The sequence below is a fragment of the Mastigoproctus giganteus genome, chromosome 12 (assembly GCF_048544385.1).
Source record: "Mastigoproctus giganteus isolate SK-2022 chromosome 12, ASM4854438v1, whole genome shotgun sequence".
Classification (NCBI taxonomy): Eukaryota; Metazoa; Arthropoda; class Arachnida; order Uropygi; family Thelyphonidae; genus Mastigoproctus; species Mastigoproctus giganteus.
The window spans coordinates 128,174,467-128,195,112 of record NC_143586.1 but is presented as its reverse complement, the minus strand read 5'-3'; the positions used below and the strand labels follow the sequence as shown (position 1 = coordinate 128,195,112).

The 20,646-nt window shown below is 36.0% G+C and overlaps 1 protein-coding gene across 2 annotated transcripts in view; it reads right to left on the bottom strand.

Moving 5' to 3' along the window:
- LOC150077411 (AP-2 complex subunit alpha-like) overlaps positions 1-20,646 on the bottom strand; it is a 588,904-nt gene that overhangs the window by 502,749 nt on the left and 65,509 nt on the right. For both annotated transcript variants that reach the window (XM_090386478.1, XM_090386479.1), the window contains exon 3: positions 12,994-13,062. In XM_090386478.1, coding sequence (XP_090242604.1) covers positions 12,994-13,062 — 69 coding nt within the window. The remainder of the gene's footprint in view (positions 1-12,993; positions 13,063-20,646) is intronic.

Here is a 20,646-nt window from a genome sequence, read left to right as displayed (position 1 = left end):
TAAGGAAATATTTGACTGTAAATAACACTATATATATATATATATATATATATATATATATATATAGTGTACATTCATAGTGTATATATAGTATACATTCACTAAATATTTTATCCTTTAAGAATCCTCATAAAAATAATCATAGGGTGTTCAAGGAGTGTGGTGGCCATTCAATGGAATCCCCCACTGTCTGATCCCTCAACATGGGAACTTTATCTAAAAATTCAGATAATTTTTGCATTGTGAGCACATTGAATGAAAAGGAAAAAAAAAAAAAACTCAAAATTGATTTTGGACAGCATTATTGGAATGACTGTTTTAGCAGTTTCAGCTTTCTCCTGTCATGGTTCCCTCAAATAAAGTTCTGACAACATCACCTGTCTACATTACAGATGAGACTCATGCTCTTGGCTTGAGAGATGTTGTAAGGTTTTAGTAGCATCAGCAACTAAGGCCATATTGTTCCATGTATACTGTCAGTAAATTTTAGGCTTGAGAATCTAGGCTGTAATGCTCTTAACAACCACCACTTATTATTTAACAAGAATTTAAAAATTCCTTGTTAGAGAATAAGTAGTGGTTGCTAAGAGTAACCACTACTTACACAATTATGGCAATTAACAGTTCCATTTAGTTAACATATAGCATCATCAGGTCTAAAGCATTTTCAATGACATCTGGACTTGTAACATTTGCAGAAAAAAACAATTCAGCAAATTCCAATCTGGCTATCTGGGTGATCTTCATTAAAACTTTGTAGCAACATAAATCTTGTATTTAAGTCCTTTTATGATTCTATTTAAGATACATTCTTTTCTGTTTTAGTATTTTAATTTCTAAACTTTGCTTTCTTTGAGATTTTTTTTTGTTTTTTTACTTCTTTTAATGCACACTAAGTTTCAAATTGACAGATATCTGAGATACAAGTTCTACAAGATTTTGGTGGTGTGCATTGTTCCTTTGAAATTACTCCATAATTTATTTTATTATTGCAGGAGGTTTATGTCCAAAAAACTTCTTGAACTGGCATGCAATTTCTACAGTATTTTATATTTTGCAATGCCACTTTACAATTTCAATCCTCTTTCATTGCAAGGCTCATGATATTTTTCTGAAACAGAAAGGTTATAAACTATTTCAATAACTACATCAACAGTTCTTCAAAATAGTTTCCTTACTTATGAACCACCTTATATATAAAAAAAGTTCACTACACACATTTTACACATTGGCAGGTGATGTACAAATGGAAAACAAATGGTATCAGGATATTAGTGGTACAACCTTAGCATCACTTCAATAACATAAATTGAATAATACATAATTAGAATACAGCCACTCAACAACTTAGTAAGGGTTGCATTCTGCAGAACTCTACATAAGTCAGAATTTTACGCAAGTCGGAATTTCCCTAAATACTTATGCAGCACTCACAAATTTGATTGAATTTAATTGAAGTGAAAAAGAAATGTTCAACAAACATGTAAATAGAATTATTTATTCCATTTTTTTTTTTTTTTTTTATCTCATGCACAGGAAAAATTACGAAAGTGTACAAAAATTTCAAAATTATAAAATTACAAAAAGAGAGAGGAGACAGGCAAAACATCAGCAAGTTTTACCTTTCAAGCATCATTACCAAAATTAACTCTCCAGCTGATAAGCACGGCGCTGTGGAAGTTAAGGGCTGTGGAGATTTATAAGGGTTTTTTTTTCCAACACATCACAAAATTTCTCTGCAGCTGCAGAATCGGCACTGGTGACTTCACCACATGCTTTAATGTTTTGGAAATCAGCGTGATGCTTGAACCTATTAAACTACCTGTTGCTTGCCATGAACTTGGCTTGAGGTTCGCTGTACTTATCCTTAATATCTTCATAAATACTTCTTGCTTTTGCTTGAATGGCCACTGGACTCAGGGGCACTTCTTCTATTCTGTTCGATATAGCACCTGAACACTGTTTTGTGATCACTGTTGATCTTAAATGCATTGATCCTTTAACATGTTTTTATATGTGCACTTTCCCTTAAAATAGTATTCACTGTTGAAGCAGTGAGATTCCATGCAATAGATGACAAACTTTGTCCCGCATCGTACTTCTTAATTAATCATCTTCATTTCTAAATCAATTTTTTTCATTTACTAGCACTTGCACTGTCTGTTGGTCCCTTTCCCTTCACCATTGTAATAAATAAATAGGAATGAAGAGAAGATTCTGAAAATTTATTTATGTTTTTTATATGACTGAAGATTTCAGTGAAGGGGAACTCATTTCACCATAATACCGTAACTTAAAAACTAACACAATTCCAGTTATTGGTATTATCGCAAATGCAATAAGATAGAGTTTATTACCCATTTATAATAGATTGCATAATATAACAGAATAGCCCAATAAACTGGAAAGTGAAAATTGTTATTGTTTTATGCTAGTGACCTCCAGAAATGTGTTTTAGAAAAATATCACAAAAGGTTCAAAAGGTTGATTCTTACAGCAGAATGTATGATAACGATGAAAGTGTAGTGCAATTTCCATTATAAATATGACCTTCTAGAGAGATAAATAGTTAGCTATATAGCAAAAATTTCAACTTCCAAGGTCTTGGAACAAATTACCAAATAAAAAATTTAAAAAAAATTGGGTTTTTTAACATTAGTAGAGGCATCTGATGCAAGAAAGCAAGCTTATGTAGCATCAGCCAAAAAAAAAAAAAAAAAAAAAAAACAACACGCTCCCATTTCACCCCTCTGTTCGTTACAAGTACCTGTCCAGCTCAGCCTTAAATTTATTTAGGCTACCAACTTCCACAACAAAGGATGGAAGTCTGTTCCACCAACCAACTACCCACTGGCTAAAGGCAAAACTTCCGAACATCCATCCTACATCTGTCTTTCCTCGATTTGAATTTATGCCCTCTCAAATGATTATTCTGAGCAAGAGTAAGAATTCCATCAGCATTGAGCATGCTTAAACCATTCAGGGCTTTATACACCCCAATCAGATCACCTCGGAGGTGCCTAGTCTCCAGACATTGTAATTTGCAAAACTTAAGCCTTTCTTCATAAGAGCAACCCTTTGTTCCATTCACTAATCTTGTTGCCCTCCTCTGTACTCGTTCCAACAGCTCTACATCCTTCTTAAAATGAGGCCTCAAGACCTGTATACAGTACTCAAGGTGATATACAGGAATTTTCCTAGAAAACTTCCTGTATATCATTGACAAGACACTATGAGCTACTCTTGCAGACCGTCTGCACTGCTCAGAAAACTTCATATCTGCCTACACAATTACCCCCAGGTCCTTTTCGTTCTCTACCACTGTCAGTGTAGTACCACAGAGTTGATACATCACTCTGCTTCCCATATGTAGTACTTTACATTTGTCAATGTTAAAGTTCATTTGCCACCTCTAAGCCCATCTGCTCAACTTTTCTAGGTCCTGTTGCAGCAGCGTACTGTCAGTGGTGTCCTTAACAACCCTGCCAACCTTCGTATCGTTTGCAAATTTGGACATTAAGTTAATATACCATCATCAATATCATTTATAAATACAGAAAACAACAATAGACCCAATACAATAAAACCCTGAGGGACTTCACTAATAACATTAGTCCACGATGAGCAGTGTTCATTAAGTTTTACCATTCTGTCTTCTCCCACTCAACCATCCCTTTATCCATAGCAGCAATTTGCCTCCAATTCCACACTGCTCCAATTTGTGCAGCAATCTTCCATGTGCAAGAGTATCAAAAGCCTTTCTAAGATCCAAATATATGATATCAAAGTTATTCCCTGCATCCAGTTCCTTTGTGACCACATCATAGTATCCAATCAAATTGGTCAGGCAAGACTTTCCCTTAATAAACCATGCTATGTCCGAGCTATAACTAAAGTCTTGTCTAGATGATCCTGCAGTGCTTCTTTAGCCAGTGCCTCCATTAATTTTCCTTGAAGAGAAGTTAAACTAACAGGTCTATAATTACTTGTGTTGCCCTTTGATCCTCCTTTGTGAATTGGGGTCACATTTGCACATCTCCCGTCCATGGGCACCTATCCTGAGTACAAAGAAGCTCTCATAATTATGGCTAAGGGTTTGCTTACTTCCTTTGCTGCTTCCTTTAATATAACTGGATAGATCCTGTCCACCCCGAGTGCCTTTTTTATCTTCACCCTTTTTTATCTTATGTTTACCTTCAACAATTTCTCCTCCACTTTCCCCTCAGTTATTACAAAATCATCCAGCTCTCTGCCAGAGTTTAACTCACCTCTGTCATTCCTCTCCCTGAATAACTCCTCATGGGTGAATGTAGATGCAAAATACTCTTAGTTTGTTAGCCACCTGGGCAGGATCATCAACAGTTGAACCATCAATATCCAGTGGACCAATCTGATTCATCCCTTTTCTTCTAGATTTTACATAGGTAAAGAACTCATTTCTGTTTTTCTTTGCATCCTTTGCCAAGGATTTCTCACAATCTGCCTTTGCCTGCCTAATCTCCTTTGTGACTTGGTTATAGACCAGCTTATATCTATCATAGGCGTCCATGTCACCCATTAATTTATATGTATCCCATGCATTTTTCTTCTCTGCCACATGTCTCATTAGTGCATCTGACATCCATTTAGTCTTAAACCTTGAACAATATTTCTTATTCGGTATGTAAAGCCTAGTAGCTTCCAAGATAATTTCTTTGAATGCTTTCCCATTTTGAATTTGCTGTTGGTAACATCATCGGTTGGTCCCACTATATAGAATTTAAATACTGTCTCAGACCACCGTAGTCACCTTTACAAAAGCAAAAACCCTTCCCTTTATCCCTGATGATAGTTACCTCTGAGTAAATCCCACTTCAGCACACTGTGATCACTGCCACCTAGTGGTTCCTTTATCTGCAGATTCTTAATGCATGAAGAATCACTACTGATAATCAGATCAAGAGTATTACTCACTCTAGTTGCGTCCCGAACATTATGATGTAGAAAACAATCATCCAATAAATCCACAAAAGCCTTGCTAGTGTGTGAGTGACCAACCCACAAATTCCAGTCAATATCTGGGAAATTAAAATCTCCCAATATAAGATTCTCTGATTTACTGGCCCACTATTTCCCTGTACAGTTCCTTATTATACTCAGAGTCATTAGGCCTATATATAACACACTCCTACTCAATTTTGATCACCCAATGCTTATGTCCCATCAAACTGACTCAACACTGCACTGTCCAGTGATGTAAACTGGTTTCACTTCCTTGGATTTTGTGTTTCTTAACTAATAGTATAACCCCTCCTCCCTTCCTATCTTGTCTATCCTTCCTGCACACATTGTACTCACCAAATTTCAGTTCTGCATTCCTCATATCTGTGTGACACCACGTCTCTGATATCCCAACAATATCTGCTTTTGATGTTCTGAGCAATACCTCAAATTCAAATTTATTTACCGAACTCCTAGCATTGGTATACATGCACCTGTTCCTATTCTTAGCTACCATAACACAACCCATGTGTTTACTTGTACCACAATGACTCCCAGCAGTCTCTGAAATACCCTGCATCTTGTTTTCCAGGCTGCTGCTCATTCCAATAGTTCAGAAAGATTTTATAAGGGTTCACAAAGATTTTATTGGGTGCTGATTTTATTACGACATTTTCACAATACCTCCATTTATTCCTACTGGTTGCAAAATACTTTTCTACGATTTTTTAAAGTTTGCACCAGCCGGCAAAAACTTACATACGTAAGTGGCTGTATAATCGATCTTAGAATTAAAATATATTATCTTAATTCTAAAATATATATTTATTTTATTTTTTATAGCATGCAAACAAAAGTAGTTAAAGACTGATTTGACACCAGCTTTTGAAAGTTCATAATGATGCTTCCAATAGATATTTTTATTTGAAATTTTTACAAAATCAAATACACAACACTATTTTCAAAACAATTCTTTGACAGCATTTTCTGCTTCCTTCTTGTAGTGTAGGAAATACAGCCACCCATTTCAGATGAGGGTTGTCGAAACAATATATTGTTCTTTCTATTACAGCAGCCTTTAACTTTCCTTGAGCAGCCAGATTCTTTCCACATTTTCTAAGGTATATTTTTTCCATCATTTCTTTATACAGGTCACATTAAATCCCATTTACACTGTTTGGTTATTTCTTTTCAAAATTTCAATTTGTATGTGGGGCTTTAATCCAGTAAAGGAGACTGTCTCACTGGTTTCTCAGGGTTTCCCCACTTCTGAAACTTCTCTTCTAGTAAGGTTATTACTATATTCATACTACACTTATATTAAGTGAAATTAATAATATAGTTCATTAGGCTGTTTGCCTAAATTACTATACATAAAGTTACTATAGATTCAGGCATCTTACAGGTAGCCATCATCAGACCATGCTGTTGGGGAAGCAGAAAATAGAAAAGGTTACAAATTTGAATATTTTAGAATATTACCAATTACCAATATTACAAATATACATTTCTAAAGTATTAAGTTTGAATTGGTAAGATAACTGAAATGTCACCTTAATGTTTATTAGGAAAGCAGCCTAATAAACTATATTAATTTCACGTGGCATATCAGTGGTATTAATATAGTAATAACCTTAATGGAAACAACCACGTAGTGTCCTTTCCTAACTATATCTAGGTATGGACCAACCACAGTCAGTCTTCATCCTACTGCATGATAAAAATGTTCGGAGCTTCAGCAAGAAATAGGAAACAACAGCATATTCAACCAGCAATATTTCAATCTTTTGGGTAAGAAAATAAAAGTAATGAAAAACCAGGAAAAGAAAATAGGTCAGATATTCATGAGTGGCCCACATACAACCCCCCCACCCTCCAGTCTACCAGAACCAGCCTGCACACCAACCCTGATGTTCAAAGTATGGGAGCAAAGGTCACTCCAGGCTTCCACTACACAAGAACCCAGGATCAAAACTTGACACAGTTGTATTGGCTAATAGACTTAATCCCTTACCTATGAATTAACTGCTGGCAGCACCTCTGGCCTGTATGCACATCAGATTTCTGGGAGCATCAGCAGGAAGAGTCTGTCAGCAAGTAAGAATTTAATCTCTTTGTATTTCTAATTTAAAATCTGTTTTCTACAGTAACAGCAATTCAAACTTAATACTTGGGAAACGTATATTTGTAATTGCAATTGGTAATTGTAATATTAGTAATTGCAACTGTTATATTCTAAAATATTCACATTCATAACCCTTTCTATTTTCTGTTCCCACAACAGCATAATCTGATGGGTGTCGGTAAGATGCCTGAAACCACCTTATTTATAGTAATTTAGGCAAACGGCCTAATAAACTATATTAATTTCGTAGAGCGGTATTCATACAGTAATAACCTTAACGGAAAACAACCATGTAATGTGCTTCCCTAACTATATTAGATCTCTTCTAGTAAGTTATGCCATATACTGTATTTAAGATATACTTGTTTGAAAGGATATTTGCCATCGCACTGATATTTTATAGTTACCATCTTTCTCCAACCACTTTATACAAGAGTAGACTTTAATTAGATTGAATAAAAAGACAAAAAAAAAAAAATTCCATTTTCCACCTCAATTTGGTTAGTAATTGCCAAATGTGTATCAATTTAACTTTATTAAATTTTCATTTTTTCATGCATTAAGAATCTGCATATAAAGGAACCACTAGGAAGCAGTGATCACAATGTACTGATGTGAGATTTACTCAAAGATGTAACTACTATCAGGGGTAATGGGAAGGTTTTTGCTTTGGTAAAGTTGACTACAGTGGTTTCAGACAGTTTTTAAATTCCGTACAGTGGAACACTGATGGTATTACCAACAGTACACTATAAATGGGAAACATCCAAGGAATTCATATTGGAAGCTAGTAGACTTTTCATACCAACTAAGAAATACTGTTCAAGGTTTAGGCCTAAATGGATGTCAGATGAACTAATGAGACTCGTGGCAGAAAAGGAAAATCCATGGAATGCATATAAATTTTCAGAAGCCTATGGTAGATATAAGGTAGTCTGCAATCAAGCCACACAGAAGGTTAGGCAAGCAAAGTCAGATTATGAAAAATCTTTGGCAAAGGATGCAAAGAAAAACAGCAAAGACTTCTTTACTTATGTAAACTCTAAAAAGGGGATGAATCAGATTGGTCCACTTGATATCAATGGTTCAACAGTTGATTCTTCTCAGATAGCTGACAAACAGAATGAGTATTTTGCATCTACATTCACACATGAGGTATTCTGCAGAAAAATGGAGGCCAGAAGCTTATCAAACTAACAAGGAGCCAAATGATTTTATAATAACAAAGCAAAGTGGAGGAGAAATTGTTGAAGCTAAACAGCTAAAAGTCCCTACAGACTGGAGAAATAAATATTCCCAATTCACAACGAGGGTCGAAAGGTGACAAGTAATTACAGACCTGTTAGTTCAACTTCTGTTCCTGGGAAAATAATGGTTTGATTGATTGATTGTTTTGATTTTATTGGCGCATTAGCTACTAAGGCTATAATGCGCCAAGACCAGGTCATTTTTAACAAAAATTTAAAATTTCAGTGACCTAATTAGTTAGGTCACTATGTCAAAAGGTATAAAAAATGTATAAAAGGTATAAAAGAAAAATGTAAATTTTATACACGAGCAAAAATATTTATTGATTTTAAAAAGCTAAAAACAGCAGACACATTGTCATTGTCGGATAAAATCTGACTGAGTGTATACGGCTCAGTCAGATGATTAAAAGCGGTAAAACGGATATTGCTAAAATCTGGACAATCAATTAAAATGATAGTTAAAATTGTGCCACAGGACTCACACATAGGAGGGTCATCAGCCCTCAGCAAAAACGAATGAGTCAAATGACTATGTCCTATGTGGGTCCGGGCAAGAACAACTTCCTCCTTACGATTCCTGCGCAGACTAGACTGCCAGGAAAATAATGGAATCACTGGTTAAAGAAGCACTGTAGGATCATCTAGATAAGACTGCAGTTATAGTTCAGACACACAGCATGGGTTGTTAAGGGGAAGTCTTGTCTGACCAATCTGATTGGATACTATGATGTGGTCATAAAGGAATTAGACGCAAAAAAAAAATTTGGTATCATATATAGTCATCCCTCGATTTGCACGGTCAGGTATTTACTACCAAAATTTTAGATTTTAGACTGCGCTGCAAGTTTTACTACCTGAGCAATTTTGGTTTATGAAGCTTTAAAAATAGGAATGAAGAGCAGATTTTGAAAATTTGTTTTTTTTTTACATGATTGAAGATTTCATTGAAGGAGAAATATATTTCACCATAATAACATAGAATCCCACAGAATTCCAGCTGTCGGTATTATTGCAAATGCAATAAGATTGAGTTTACTATCCGTTTATATTTAGATTGCACTAACAGAAAAGCCCAATAAACTGGAAAGTGCAAATTGTTTTATGGTCGTGACCTACAGAAATGTGCTTCAGAAAAATATCACAAAGGCATTCAAAACTGATTCTCATAACTAAACACAGCAATAAAATGTGGTGTTTGTCTGGTTATTTTTGAAACAACTTCCTCATTTGGGAACCCCCCTTCATCGGTTATCTTACATTAGCCGTTCAGACAGAATATTCTTCTGGTTCACGCAACGTGAAGTGTTTATTTAATTGGTAAGCATTGCTTTTGCTGATTTAATATTTCTTGTCTATGTAAAGTGTGTTTAATTAGTGCCTAAAATGAAGAAAGCTACAACAAAAAAAAAATTTTAAATTCAGAGGAAAAATTAAAAATCCTTAAGGAGTTAGAAAATGGCAAAAAGGTTGTGACATTGGCCAAGAAATATGGCATAAATGAATCTATGCATTTGATGAATTAGGGAAAATGCTGAGAAAATTAAAAGGTCAGTTATCTGGTTCCACATCATTGGCTGCAAAAAGCACAACAAAAGTGAGAAATCCGTTAACAGAGAAAATGGAAAAATTACTTTCTTTCTGTATAGAAGATTTTAATCAAAAGAGAATGACTCTTAGTTCAGATATTATTCGTGCCAAAGCTCTGCAAATTTTTAATTGCTTACAAGAAGCCAGTCCATCCAATGCAGACATCTTTCAGGCTAGTAAAGGTTGGTTTGAAAATTTTAAAAAATGGCAAAGTCTTCACAGTCTAAAATTAATGGGTGAAGCAGCCAGTGCAGATACAGAAGCTGCTTTGCATCTGAAAACTTTCAAGGATGTTATTGCGACTGAGTATCATATTGCAACTTGACTACCTAGCAAGTCAACTGTTTAATGATGATGAGACCAGCTTATTTTGGAAGCATATGCCAAGCCGAACATCCATTTCAAAAGAAAAAACCGCCCCAGGTTTCAAAGCTGCAAAAGATAGGTTAACACTTTTGTTGTGTGGCAATGCAGAGGGGTACTAAGTGTAAACCACTGCTAATTTATAAGTCAGAAAATCGTCCTGCTTTTAAAGCAATATCAAAAACCTCCTGACCAGTTCATTGGAAATCGAGCAAAAAAGCCTGGACGACAGCTAAAATCTTCAAGGATTGGTTTTTAAATTACTTTTGCGTCGAAACAAAAGATATTGCCTGAAGAAGAACATAGCATTCAAAATCTTGCTCATTCTTGACAATGTGCCCAGCCATCCTGCACATTTGTCTGATCTGCACCCAAATGTGAAAGTTACCTTTCTTCAAATACAAGTTCATTAATTCAGCCGATGGACCAAGGTGTTATAACTTCCTTTAAACTTTATTACCTAAGATCTTGTTTACAATTGGTAGAAACTACTGATGGAATAGGCAGTCATTCAATTCGAGATTATTCGTGGAATTATAACATTCTTGATGCTGTAAAAAATATTGAATTTGCGTGGGGTGAAGTTAAGGACTCAACGAATGCAGTGTGAAAAAGCTGTGGCCACAAAGCTGCACAAAGAATGCTGGAGGAAGTTCAGATTGTGAGAATTGGCAAAATGATTATCAGAGAGGGATTTGAAGAACTGGAACCAGCAGATATCACAGAAGTCCTTGAATCTCAGAGAACAATTACCAGTGGATATTTTTTTGCAATGTGAAGATGACAAAAATTATAAAAACAAAGATGAACACAAAAATTTGACCGCAAAGAGACTAGCTAAGTTTTTAAGACTTGCAAATCAGCTCAGCCAAGAAGCTCTGGACATGGATCCTAATTTGGAGGAGTTTAAATTTTTGCAGAACATTATCAATAGCTTTAGTTCCTTATGAAGAAATTTATAGAGAAAAACAGTGTGTTTCTAAGCAAAAAATATTTTAACTAATTTTTTTCAAGTGCCAGATACTGAGTTGCCCAGTTTACCACAGGAAAACAGCAATGAAGAAGAATGAATTTAGATTAAAAATCTAGAGGTAAGTATTAGCAAGATTAATTTTATGGATGTGTTTCTAATTTTTTTCTTATTGAATGAAGACAATTTTTTTCGATTTAATTTTTGCACTTTCTTTTGTGTTTACAGGTACAGAATCCTCATTATGTCATAAATTATGTTACGCATTGCGCGGTATCTTCCCGGAACATAACCCCCGCTCCAATCGGGGATGACTGTACTTGGATTTCAGGAACACTTTTGAAACGATTGCACAGGGAAGACTACTACACAAATCGGAGCAGTATGGCATTAAAGGCCAGTTGCTATGTAAAAAGGGATGGTTGAGTGGGCAAATACAGAGTGGTAATCAACGGACACTACTCTTTTGGACTAATATTATTAGTGTAGACTGCCAGGGTTTGGTGTAGGACCCATTGTTTTCTATATTTATCAATTATATTGATGAAGGTATATCAAGCTTAACATTGAAGTCCACAGATGATACAAAGATTGTCAGGGCAGTTAACAGCAGAAATGTCAGTATTATACTGCAACAAGATCTAGAAAAGTGTTAAGCAGATGGACTGCAAAACTGCAAATCAAGTTTCATATTGACAAATGCAAAGTACTGAATATGGGTAGCAGTAACCCCAGAGTAACATATCAAGTGTACGGTACTACACTCAGGATAGCAGAAATCGAAAAAACCTGTGGGTAATTGTGCAATCAGATATGAAATTTTCTGAGCAATGCAGACAGGTTGCCAGAGCAGCTCATGAGATCTCTAATTCCTGTATATCATTTGTCAATGATATACAGAAATTTTGCTAGCAGGGATAAGGAAGTGATTATCCCTTTATATAAGGCAATGGTCAATTGAGTACTGCATACAGGTCTGAGTCCTAGTTTTAGGAAGGATGTAGAGCAATAACAATGGCGAGGGTAACGAAGGGTTGCTCTTACAAAGAGGCTTGAGTTCTGTAAATTGCCACGTGTGGAGACTAGGCACCTGCCAAGTGATTGATTGAGGTTTATAAGACCTTGAATGGTTTGAGCAAGCTCAATGCTGATGGGATTCTTCCTCTTGCCCAGATTAGTCACCTGAGGGGACAAATTCAAATTGAGGAGAGAGATTTATAGAATAGATGTGCGGAAATTTGCCTGTGGCCAGCAGGTGATTCATTGCTGAAACAAACTTCCATCTGTTGTTGTAGAAGTTCACAACTTACATGAATTAAAGGCAGAACTAGACAAAATTTGGAGCGAATAGATGGGTGAAATAGGAAGGTTTTTTTTTTTTTTTGTTGGCTGATGCTGTATTAGCTTGGTTTCTTGCATCATATCATATGCCTCTTCTAATGCTAATTGTAAATATTCCCAGATTACTTACCATAATCAGAAAGCAATGGTTTAGTAGTAATGCAGTACAAAATCTAATTGTTTATATCTATACAAAAATTTAACAAATATTTGTAATTTTTATCCTTAACACTTATGATCATTATAAAATTATTTTGGTTTATAAATCATACCATGAGAAATAAATGAAAAAATTCCAACAGTGATTTTTTTAAAAATCATTTTTCAGTTATATTAGAAGACTGACTAAAAGATACATTAATAATAAAACAAATTACCTTTAAACTTGGATCGTATATTAGCTAATTCCTTATTTATTCTTTTAATTTCAGCTTCCTTGCTTTTGCCTAAAATACAACACAATGGACATAAGCTAAAACAATTCTGAATACACTAAAATTAAAACAATTCTATGAATCTATTTAAAAAACAGGCATCTAAGTGTATATAATCAACTGGCTATAAATTTCCATTAATCACAACTATATTTACAGTAACTTTGTTGAATAACTTTAAGGACTATCTGCATTTGATAACATAATTATCTTAAACAAAAAAAGAATTCTTTTATTCTCTTAACTTAACTCTAACCAAATTCTTAATGGGTTTATTCTTAATTCAGCTCTACTGACGTTAACAACTAGATAAAAATATTTAATGTAAACTTGACCAACTTACACAAAGCACCTGGGTTTTTTTTCTCAGCTTCCCTGAAATTTAACAATCTAATTGTACCATCTTCATCTTCTCAAAAACTACATTTCTTTTTTTTTTGAAAAAAAAAAATTGTGTTAATCCCAAACATAATATAACACAGAATACCTTAGGCAAATATCGACATTGTACAGAAACTCTAAAAATGCAATTTGTCATTTGCAAATGTCAGAAAAGCAAAAACAGAGAAAAAAGATAAGGTTTCATCTCAATAAAGTGCAATCAATCTTTCTGATAGATTTTATATTATTTTCAAATTTGTGTTACCATGACTACCATACAGGCCATACCATGACCATGAGTTGTAACTTTTCTTATGTGTTTTTTTAGTTGACACTAATATAGGAAACGTACAGAAAAATTAACATTTTGAAATAGTTTAGACAAAAATAGTGTACTTAATTAATGAAAATATATTATGAAACAAAAAATTTAAATTTTAAATTAAAAAAAAACAATAATTCTCTTATTAATCAAAATAAGGTTTAAGGTTTGAATACCAAAACATAAAACAGTTTGTGGCTTTTAGGGATATTATTTGTTTTAATAAGGTCCAGGATATGTTTTTTTTTTTTGTTTAATCTGAAAGTTGTATCTTCGCGGTGTATGCTGATTTCATTTCAATAGTTTTACCCCGCAATAAGTGATGTCTCTTTTTAATCACAATTTTTTTATAGTCCCGCTTGCTTGTAAGTTTTTATGAAGAATGCATTGGGACTACATTTTTCGACCTTCAGTATCTTGATTTCGCTTAACTTTACATTTTCATTATCTTCTGTCTTTGAGAAGTTGTTCCCATAATGCTGACAAACGTTTTTAAAATTAATAAAATAGTCATGGGTTATTTCAGTTACTTTATATGGGTTCCCTTGTTTCTTCGCTGCATATATTAATGTAACATACTGCCAAGGAATATAAATTCGTCCTGATTTTAATGCTTTATTAGATTTTTCTATCACAAAATACACATTATCCCCTTCATTTTGTGTATGTCCTGTAATTAGGAACTTGTGAGTGATGGACTCAATACTCAACGTAGATACAGCATGCATGTACATGGCAATAGTGAATTTATTCTTTTGTTGTCTAGTGCAATTGTCTGAGTAGAAGTTAATCTCAAGATCGGTACTGTTCATGGATCTGACAGTCTCTTCTAAATATTTGTAAACGCAAGTGTGTATTTTTTCACCTCTTGCCAGAAGAAACACTGCCCTTGATCACTTTTAATCATAAATCTTCTGAAATCAAAGTTATAGATGTTTAATTTACATTTGTAGTCCAATAAGGAAATATCATCCCTTTGGGGGCAGGTAAAACTGCTTGAACATCATAACAAGCAACTCTATACTTTTCATTAATCTTTTTCTTGTTTTTTCCTCATTTTCAGCATTATTGTAGGCAGTACATAAATCACACTGGTTCTACTTTAGAAAGAAGAAAGAAATGTTGAACTTGTGATTAAAAATGTGAGTGTATAACGTTAAAGATGCATAAGACAAGCTTTCTTTATTGTACTCTGCTTTGTAGTCCCTGTATAAGTCTATCAATGTTTCGCCTTCCTCAATGAATTCTCTACTTGTCTGTTGACGAAGATAAAGTCTTTCAATTCTAGGTATGGAATTAATGTGGTCTCTTACTCCCTGTTTTACTACAGGGTCTAATGCTTTTTTGCTTACCATGTTCGCCTCTAAAGTTGAAGGTAACAAAACCAAATTCACTTTTTGTGAAAACTGTTCTTATTGGTCGGTCATTAATATCAAGTGTTGTCTTGAAAAAAAAAAAAAAAAAAAAAAAGCTACATACTAACTTCCCGTCAATTTCAAAATGGAAACACTTGTTAAGACTGATTACTTTCTGGCCTTTTTTTTTTTTTTTTTTTTATGAGAACCCCAAACACGAGAGGTATTATAACCTATAGTACTTAGTACCGTGCTTGGGTTGGAGGTTGAGAACACGAAAGAAGATATTTGTTGATATTGGACTTGAACTTCTGTAGATTATAATTTTCAGGAAATACGTATGAAGGAAGGTTGTTCCAGAAAACGGCAGTTGAATGAATAAATGAGGAAGATGAAAAGTTGGTTCTGTGGGTTTGAAGTTGAACAGTAAATGGATGTTGGCTGGTGGCGGCACGTGTTCGGACTGTTTTGAAAGAGAGAGCGGGAATTATAGAAGCCAATTCAGAAGAACAGTGCCCATGGAAGTATCTGTAGAAGAGGCATGCAGCAGAAACAGTGCGTCTATGAGAAAGCGAGTGGAGAGACTCTGTTAGAGATGAATCATTAATTAACCTAACTGCCCTCTTCTGAATGGAATCAAGAAGCCTGAGAGAGGTTTTGGGGGCACCACCCCAGATGTGGGAACAATATTCCATGGCAGGGCGGATTTGCGATTTATACAGAGTGAGCAGCTGTTTGGGAGAAAAGTAACGCCGAGAGCGAAAGAGAAAACCAAGTTTTTTAGATGCAGAGGAAGCAATATTTGTAATGTGCTTGTGCCAAGAGAGATTAGATGTCAGGGTAATACCCAAAAGAGATATATCATTTTGCCTAAAAATCGGAGTGTCACTAAAGATAAGCATAGGAGCAGAAGAATCCTTTTTGCGAGATATAAGACAAGATTGAGTTTTAGAAGGGTTGAAATCAACTAAGTTGTCTTTGCCCCACTGGAGAATTACCTGAAGATCGGCATTTAAGGAATTGGCAGCAGATTTTCGAGAACTTGAAGCTGATTGAGCAGGACAAGGTTTCTCAAAATGGAAAGTTGAATGCAATGTGCTATCATCGGCAAAACTATGGATAGGATTTCCAGTCAATGGAAGAAGGTCATTGATATACAAGAGGAAAAGAGTGGGGGAAAGAACTGAACCTTGGGGGACACCGGCATTAGTGGAGAAGTTAGAAGACAGAGAGCCATCTACCATCACCCTCAGTGAGCGATCAGAGAGAAAACTGGATAACCAATTACTAAAAACAGTTGGCAAACCATAAGATGGAAGCTTGTTTAGAAGACCTTTATGCCAAACACGATCGAAAGCCTTTGAGATGTCAAGAGCAACTACTTGTGTTTCACCGAACCTTTCCATTGAATTAGTCCATAAATGGGTAACATAAGCCAGAATATCACCAGTGGATCGACACTGACGGAATCCATACTGGCGATCGTTGATCAGACGGAAGGTTTCTACGTAGTTTAAGAGTTGGCGGTTAATTGATTTCTCCATTACTTTAGAAAGAGTAGAAGTAATTGCAATGGGACGATAATTGGATGGGAGGGATTTGTCACCCTTTTTTAGGAACTGGCTGGATATGAGCAAATTTCCAAGCAGAAGGAAAAACACCTTTGGAATAAGAAAGTGAAAAAAGGCGGCAAAGAATAGGAGTAAGTTCAGGAGCACAGGTTTTGAGAACAAGTGGAGAAATACCATCAGGACCTGGAGCTTTCTTAGCATCAAGATTCATCAAAATCCTTCTGATATCCTTTTGACGGAAGACCACAGGAGGCATTGTATGGAGCGTGTTAGGAATGGTGGGAGGTGTTTTACCAAGATCATTAATACATGAGCTCAAAGAAAAATGGGATGCTAGCAGGTCAGCTTTATCCTTGGCTGAAGTGACAACAGAACCATCTGGTTTGGACAGAGGTGGGAGCAGAGATGGGCAAAAGTTGCAGCCAATAGCTTTGGCAAGAGACCAGAATGCTCGGCTACCATTAGGGCAAGAAGCAAGTTTTCTACTCTTAGCCTGTTCAAACTCTAGTTTGGACTGATTAATAACTGCTTTACAATTGTTGCGAGCTTTGGTGTAGGCAGAAAATTAAACTGAAGAATTAGAAACAAGCCAATTACGATATGCAAAGTTCTTCTCTTGGACAGCCTTAGCACATTTATTGGAAAACCAAGGTTTAGATAAAGGACGAGATTTTAAAGTGGAGTGTGGGATAAAGGATTCCATTCCTGCAAGAATAATTTCACTGACACGATCTGAGCAAACGTTGACATCAGAAGTTTTGAAACAGTAATCAGACCAAAGAAAAGAAGTCTCGCAGGTCGTCCCATTTTGCATTCTTGTAATGCCAAACAATACGAGGTTGGGAATAGCCATGAGATAAAGGTTCCATTGGAGAAGAGACAATCACCAAGTTGTGATCTGAAGTGCCTAAAGGACCTCTCACTTCAACCTTGTACTTAGAAGGGTTGTTTGTGAGAAAAAGATCAAGCGTATTGGCTGTATGATTAGGATTGTCCGGTATTCTTGTAGGTAAATGAACAATCTGTGTTAGGTCATTAGTAATTGCAAAAGCCTCAGCATCTCGACCTGCTGGGTCGGTGTGACTAGAAAACGGAAGCCAGCTGGAGTTGTGAACGTTAAAATCACCAAGGAAAATTACCTCACTGTTAGGAAAGTTGGACTGGAGAAAGTCAAGTTGCAAAGAGAGGAAGTCAAAGAGCTCCAAGTGATTAGTGGAGTTGGGAGAACGGTAGAGACAACAGATGAATTTTACACAATGAGGTAGAGAGATTTTAAGCCAGAGAAGATCAAAGAGAGGAGATTCCAAATTGCCAAGTCTCTGACAGGGAATATCAGAACGGACATATGCACAAGTACCACCTTTGAGTCGAAAGGAATCATACAGCAAATAATTTGGACATCTGAGATGAGCAGTAGTTGAATCAACTGATAACTGAGATTCAGTCAGAAAAAGTACATGGGGTTTGGAAGACTGCAAGTGGAGATGGACATCATTGAGATTAGAATTGAGACCACGTATATTTGTGAAATGAATTAGGAAGTCCTTGGGAGGTTTAGATCTTTTCGCAGATAAGCTTGCTCTATTATTTTGACAATTCATGGTGTATTCAATAGTAAGAAAAAGTGGGTGGGACATGCTGTATGAAGTAATGAAATTTTTGGATATGGCATACATGTGGTAAGAATATACCCAGATCCTTGACATAACGTGGCCTCGACAATGCTCCCCACATACACACTACTCGGACTCCCTCCAGTCACTATCTGGCAGAGTAGAGGTAGCAAGATTATACACTAGCTGATCCGGAAGCTTCCTAGAGAGTTACCAATAGGTTCAGTCCGGTGTACTAACTAGCGGCCGGCCTGCGAACACCGTTTTAGAGCTGTACCCTCGAAATGTAAGGAATATTGGATCTCGCCACGACATTCATCATAACCTCAAAAATCATCAATCATACTGCATGATGGAAGAGATAGGGAAGGGTTGGCAGCAATATGGTGTCACATTTTCCATATTCTTTCGAGTCCCAATAATTTTCAAATATTTTACGTCAAATTTCTTCTATTTTCAATGGACAATGAAGACTACAATTTTGACCACAAGGTAGGGTATATTTCATTTCACTCATTTTCATTTTCCTAGATGATGAAATGGAAACTACCAGGAGGAGGAGGGTAAGAGGAAAACAGTGGAAAAGATAGATTGATGATGTGGAAGAAGACAAAGATCATAAGAAAAGTTGGAGAAGTTTGACTTCTGGGAGGACTTACTGGTGGAGCATCGTTGAGAAGACCAACCCTGAGTTATAACGCTAGAAGAATTTAATGATGAAATGTATGCTTTTCCCGAATTTCAAAGAATCATATTATATGAGGGGTGATCATTTAATTCAAGGACTGGTGCAAGTTCTTATCTTAATTGTCATCATTTGAAACTTCTGTGGATTTCTCCTTCTCAAAATACTCTCCCTTGAACTTTATACACTTTTACCATCATAGTACTCACGCATTAAATATTTCTTGCAAGCCATTATTCGAAATGGCTGTTAAGTGCTTCCATTGTGGCCTCTGCAGGCACCGCTGTGTCAAATGCAAAACACTTGCCAGTTTTCTTCAGACATTGAAACAGGAATAAATCACACTGGGCTAAGTCCAGTGAATAAGAGGGATGTGGCAGAACCTTGACACCTAACAGCAGTGATACCTGCCAGCACAATATATATATATATATTTTTTTTTTTTTTTTTATGAAAACCCCAAACACGAGGTATTAGAACCTATAGTACTTAGTACCATGCTTTGATTGGAGGTTGAGAAGATGAAAGAAGATATTTGTTGACATTAGACTTGAACGTCTGTAGACTGTAATTTTCAGGAAATGTGAGTTTGAAGTTGAACAGTAAATGGATGTTGGCGGCACATGTTCAGACTGTTTTGAAAGAGAGCGGGAATTACAGAAGCCAATTCAGAAGAACAGTGCCCATGAAAGTATATGTAGAAAATGCATGCCGCAGAAACAATACGTCTATGAGACAGCGAGTGGAGAGACACTGTTAGAGATGAGTAATTAATTAACTCAACTGTCCTCTTCTGAATGGAATCTAGAAGCCTGAGATGAGAGGGGTTTTGGGGCCATCACCCTAGATGTGGGAACAGTATTCCATGGTAGGGAGGATTTGCAATTTGTACAGAGTGTTTGTTTGTTATTTGGTTTTTAGAAGCATTAGCAACTAAGGCCATATTGCTCTGGGATATGCGGTGGTCATTCCCTGAATGACCTTTCCGCATCCTCCGTATTTGGTGGTGACGGGCTCGAACCCCGGTCTAATCAAGAAGCGTGTGCTACGCACTGCTGCTCCTTCCCACCTGGCTACGTAGGCGCCAATTGTACAGAGTGAACGACTGTTTGGAAGATAAGTAATGCCGAAAGCAAAAGAGAAAAACAAGTTTTTTTAGATGCAAAGGAAGCAATATTTGTAATGTGCTTGTGCCAAGAGAGATTAGAAGTCAGGGTAATCCCAAAAGAGATATATAATTTTGCCTAGAAATTGGAATTTGCCAAAGATGAGCATAGGAACAGAAGAATCATTTTTGCGAGATATAAGAGAAGACTGAGTTTTAGAAGGATTGAAATCAACTAAGTTGTCTATGCCCCACTGGAGAATTATCTGGAGATCGGCATTTAAGGATTTGGTAGCAGATATTCGACAAGTTGAAGTTGATTGAGCAGGAAAAGGTTTCTCAAAATGGAAAGTGGAATGCAACGTGCTATCATCGGCAAAACTATGGATAGGATTTCCAGTCAATGGAAGAAGATAATTAATATACAAGAGGAAAAGAGTGGGGGAAAGAACTGAACCTTGGGGGACACCAGCATTAGTGGAAAAGTTAGAGGACAGAGAGCCATCTACCATCACCCTCAGCGAGCAATCAGAGAGAAAACTGGATAACCAATTACAAAAAAAC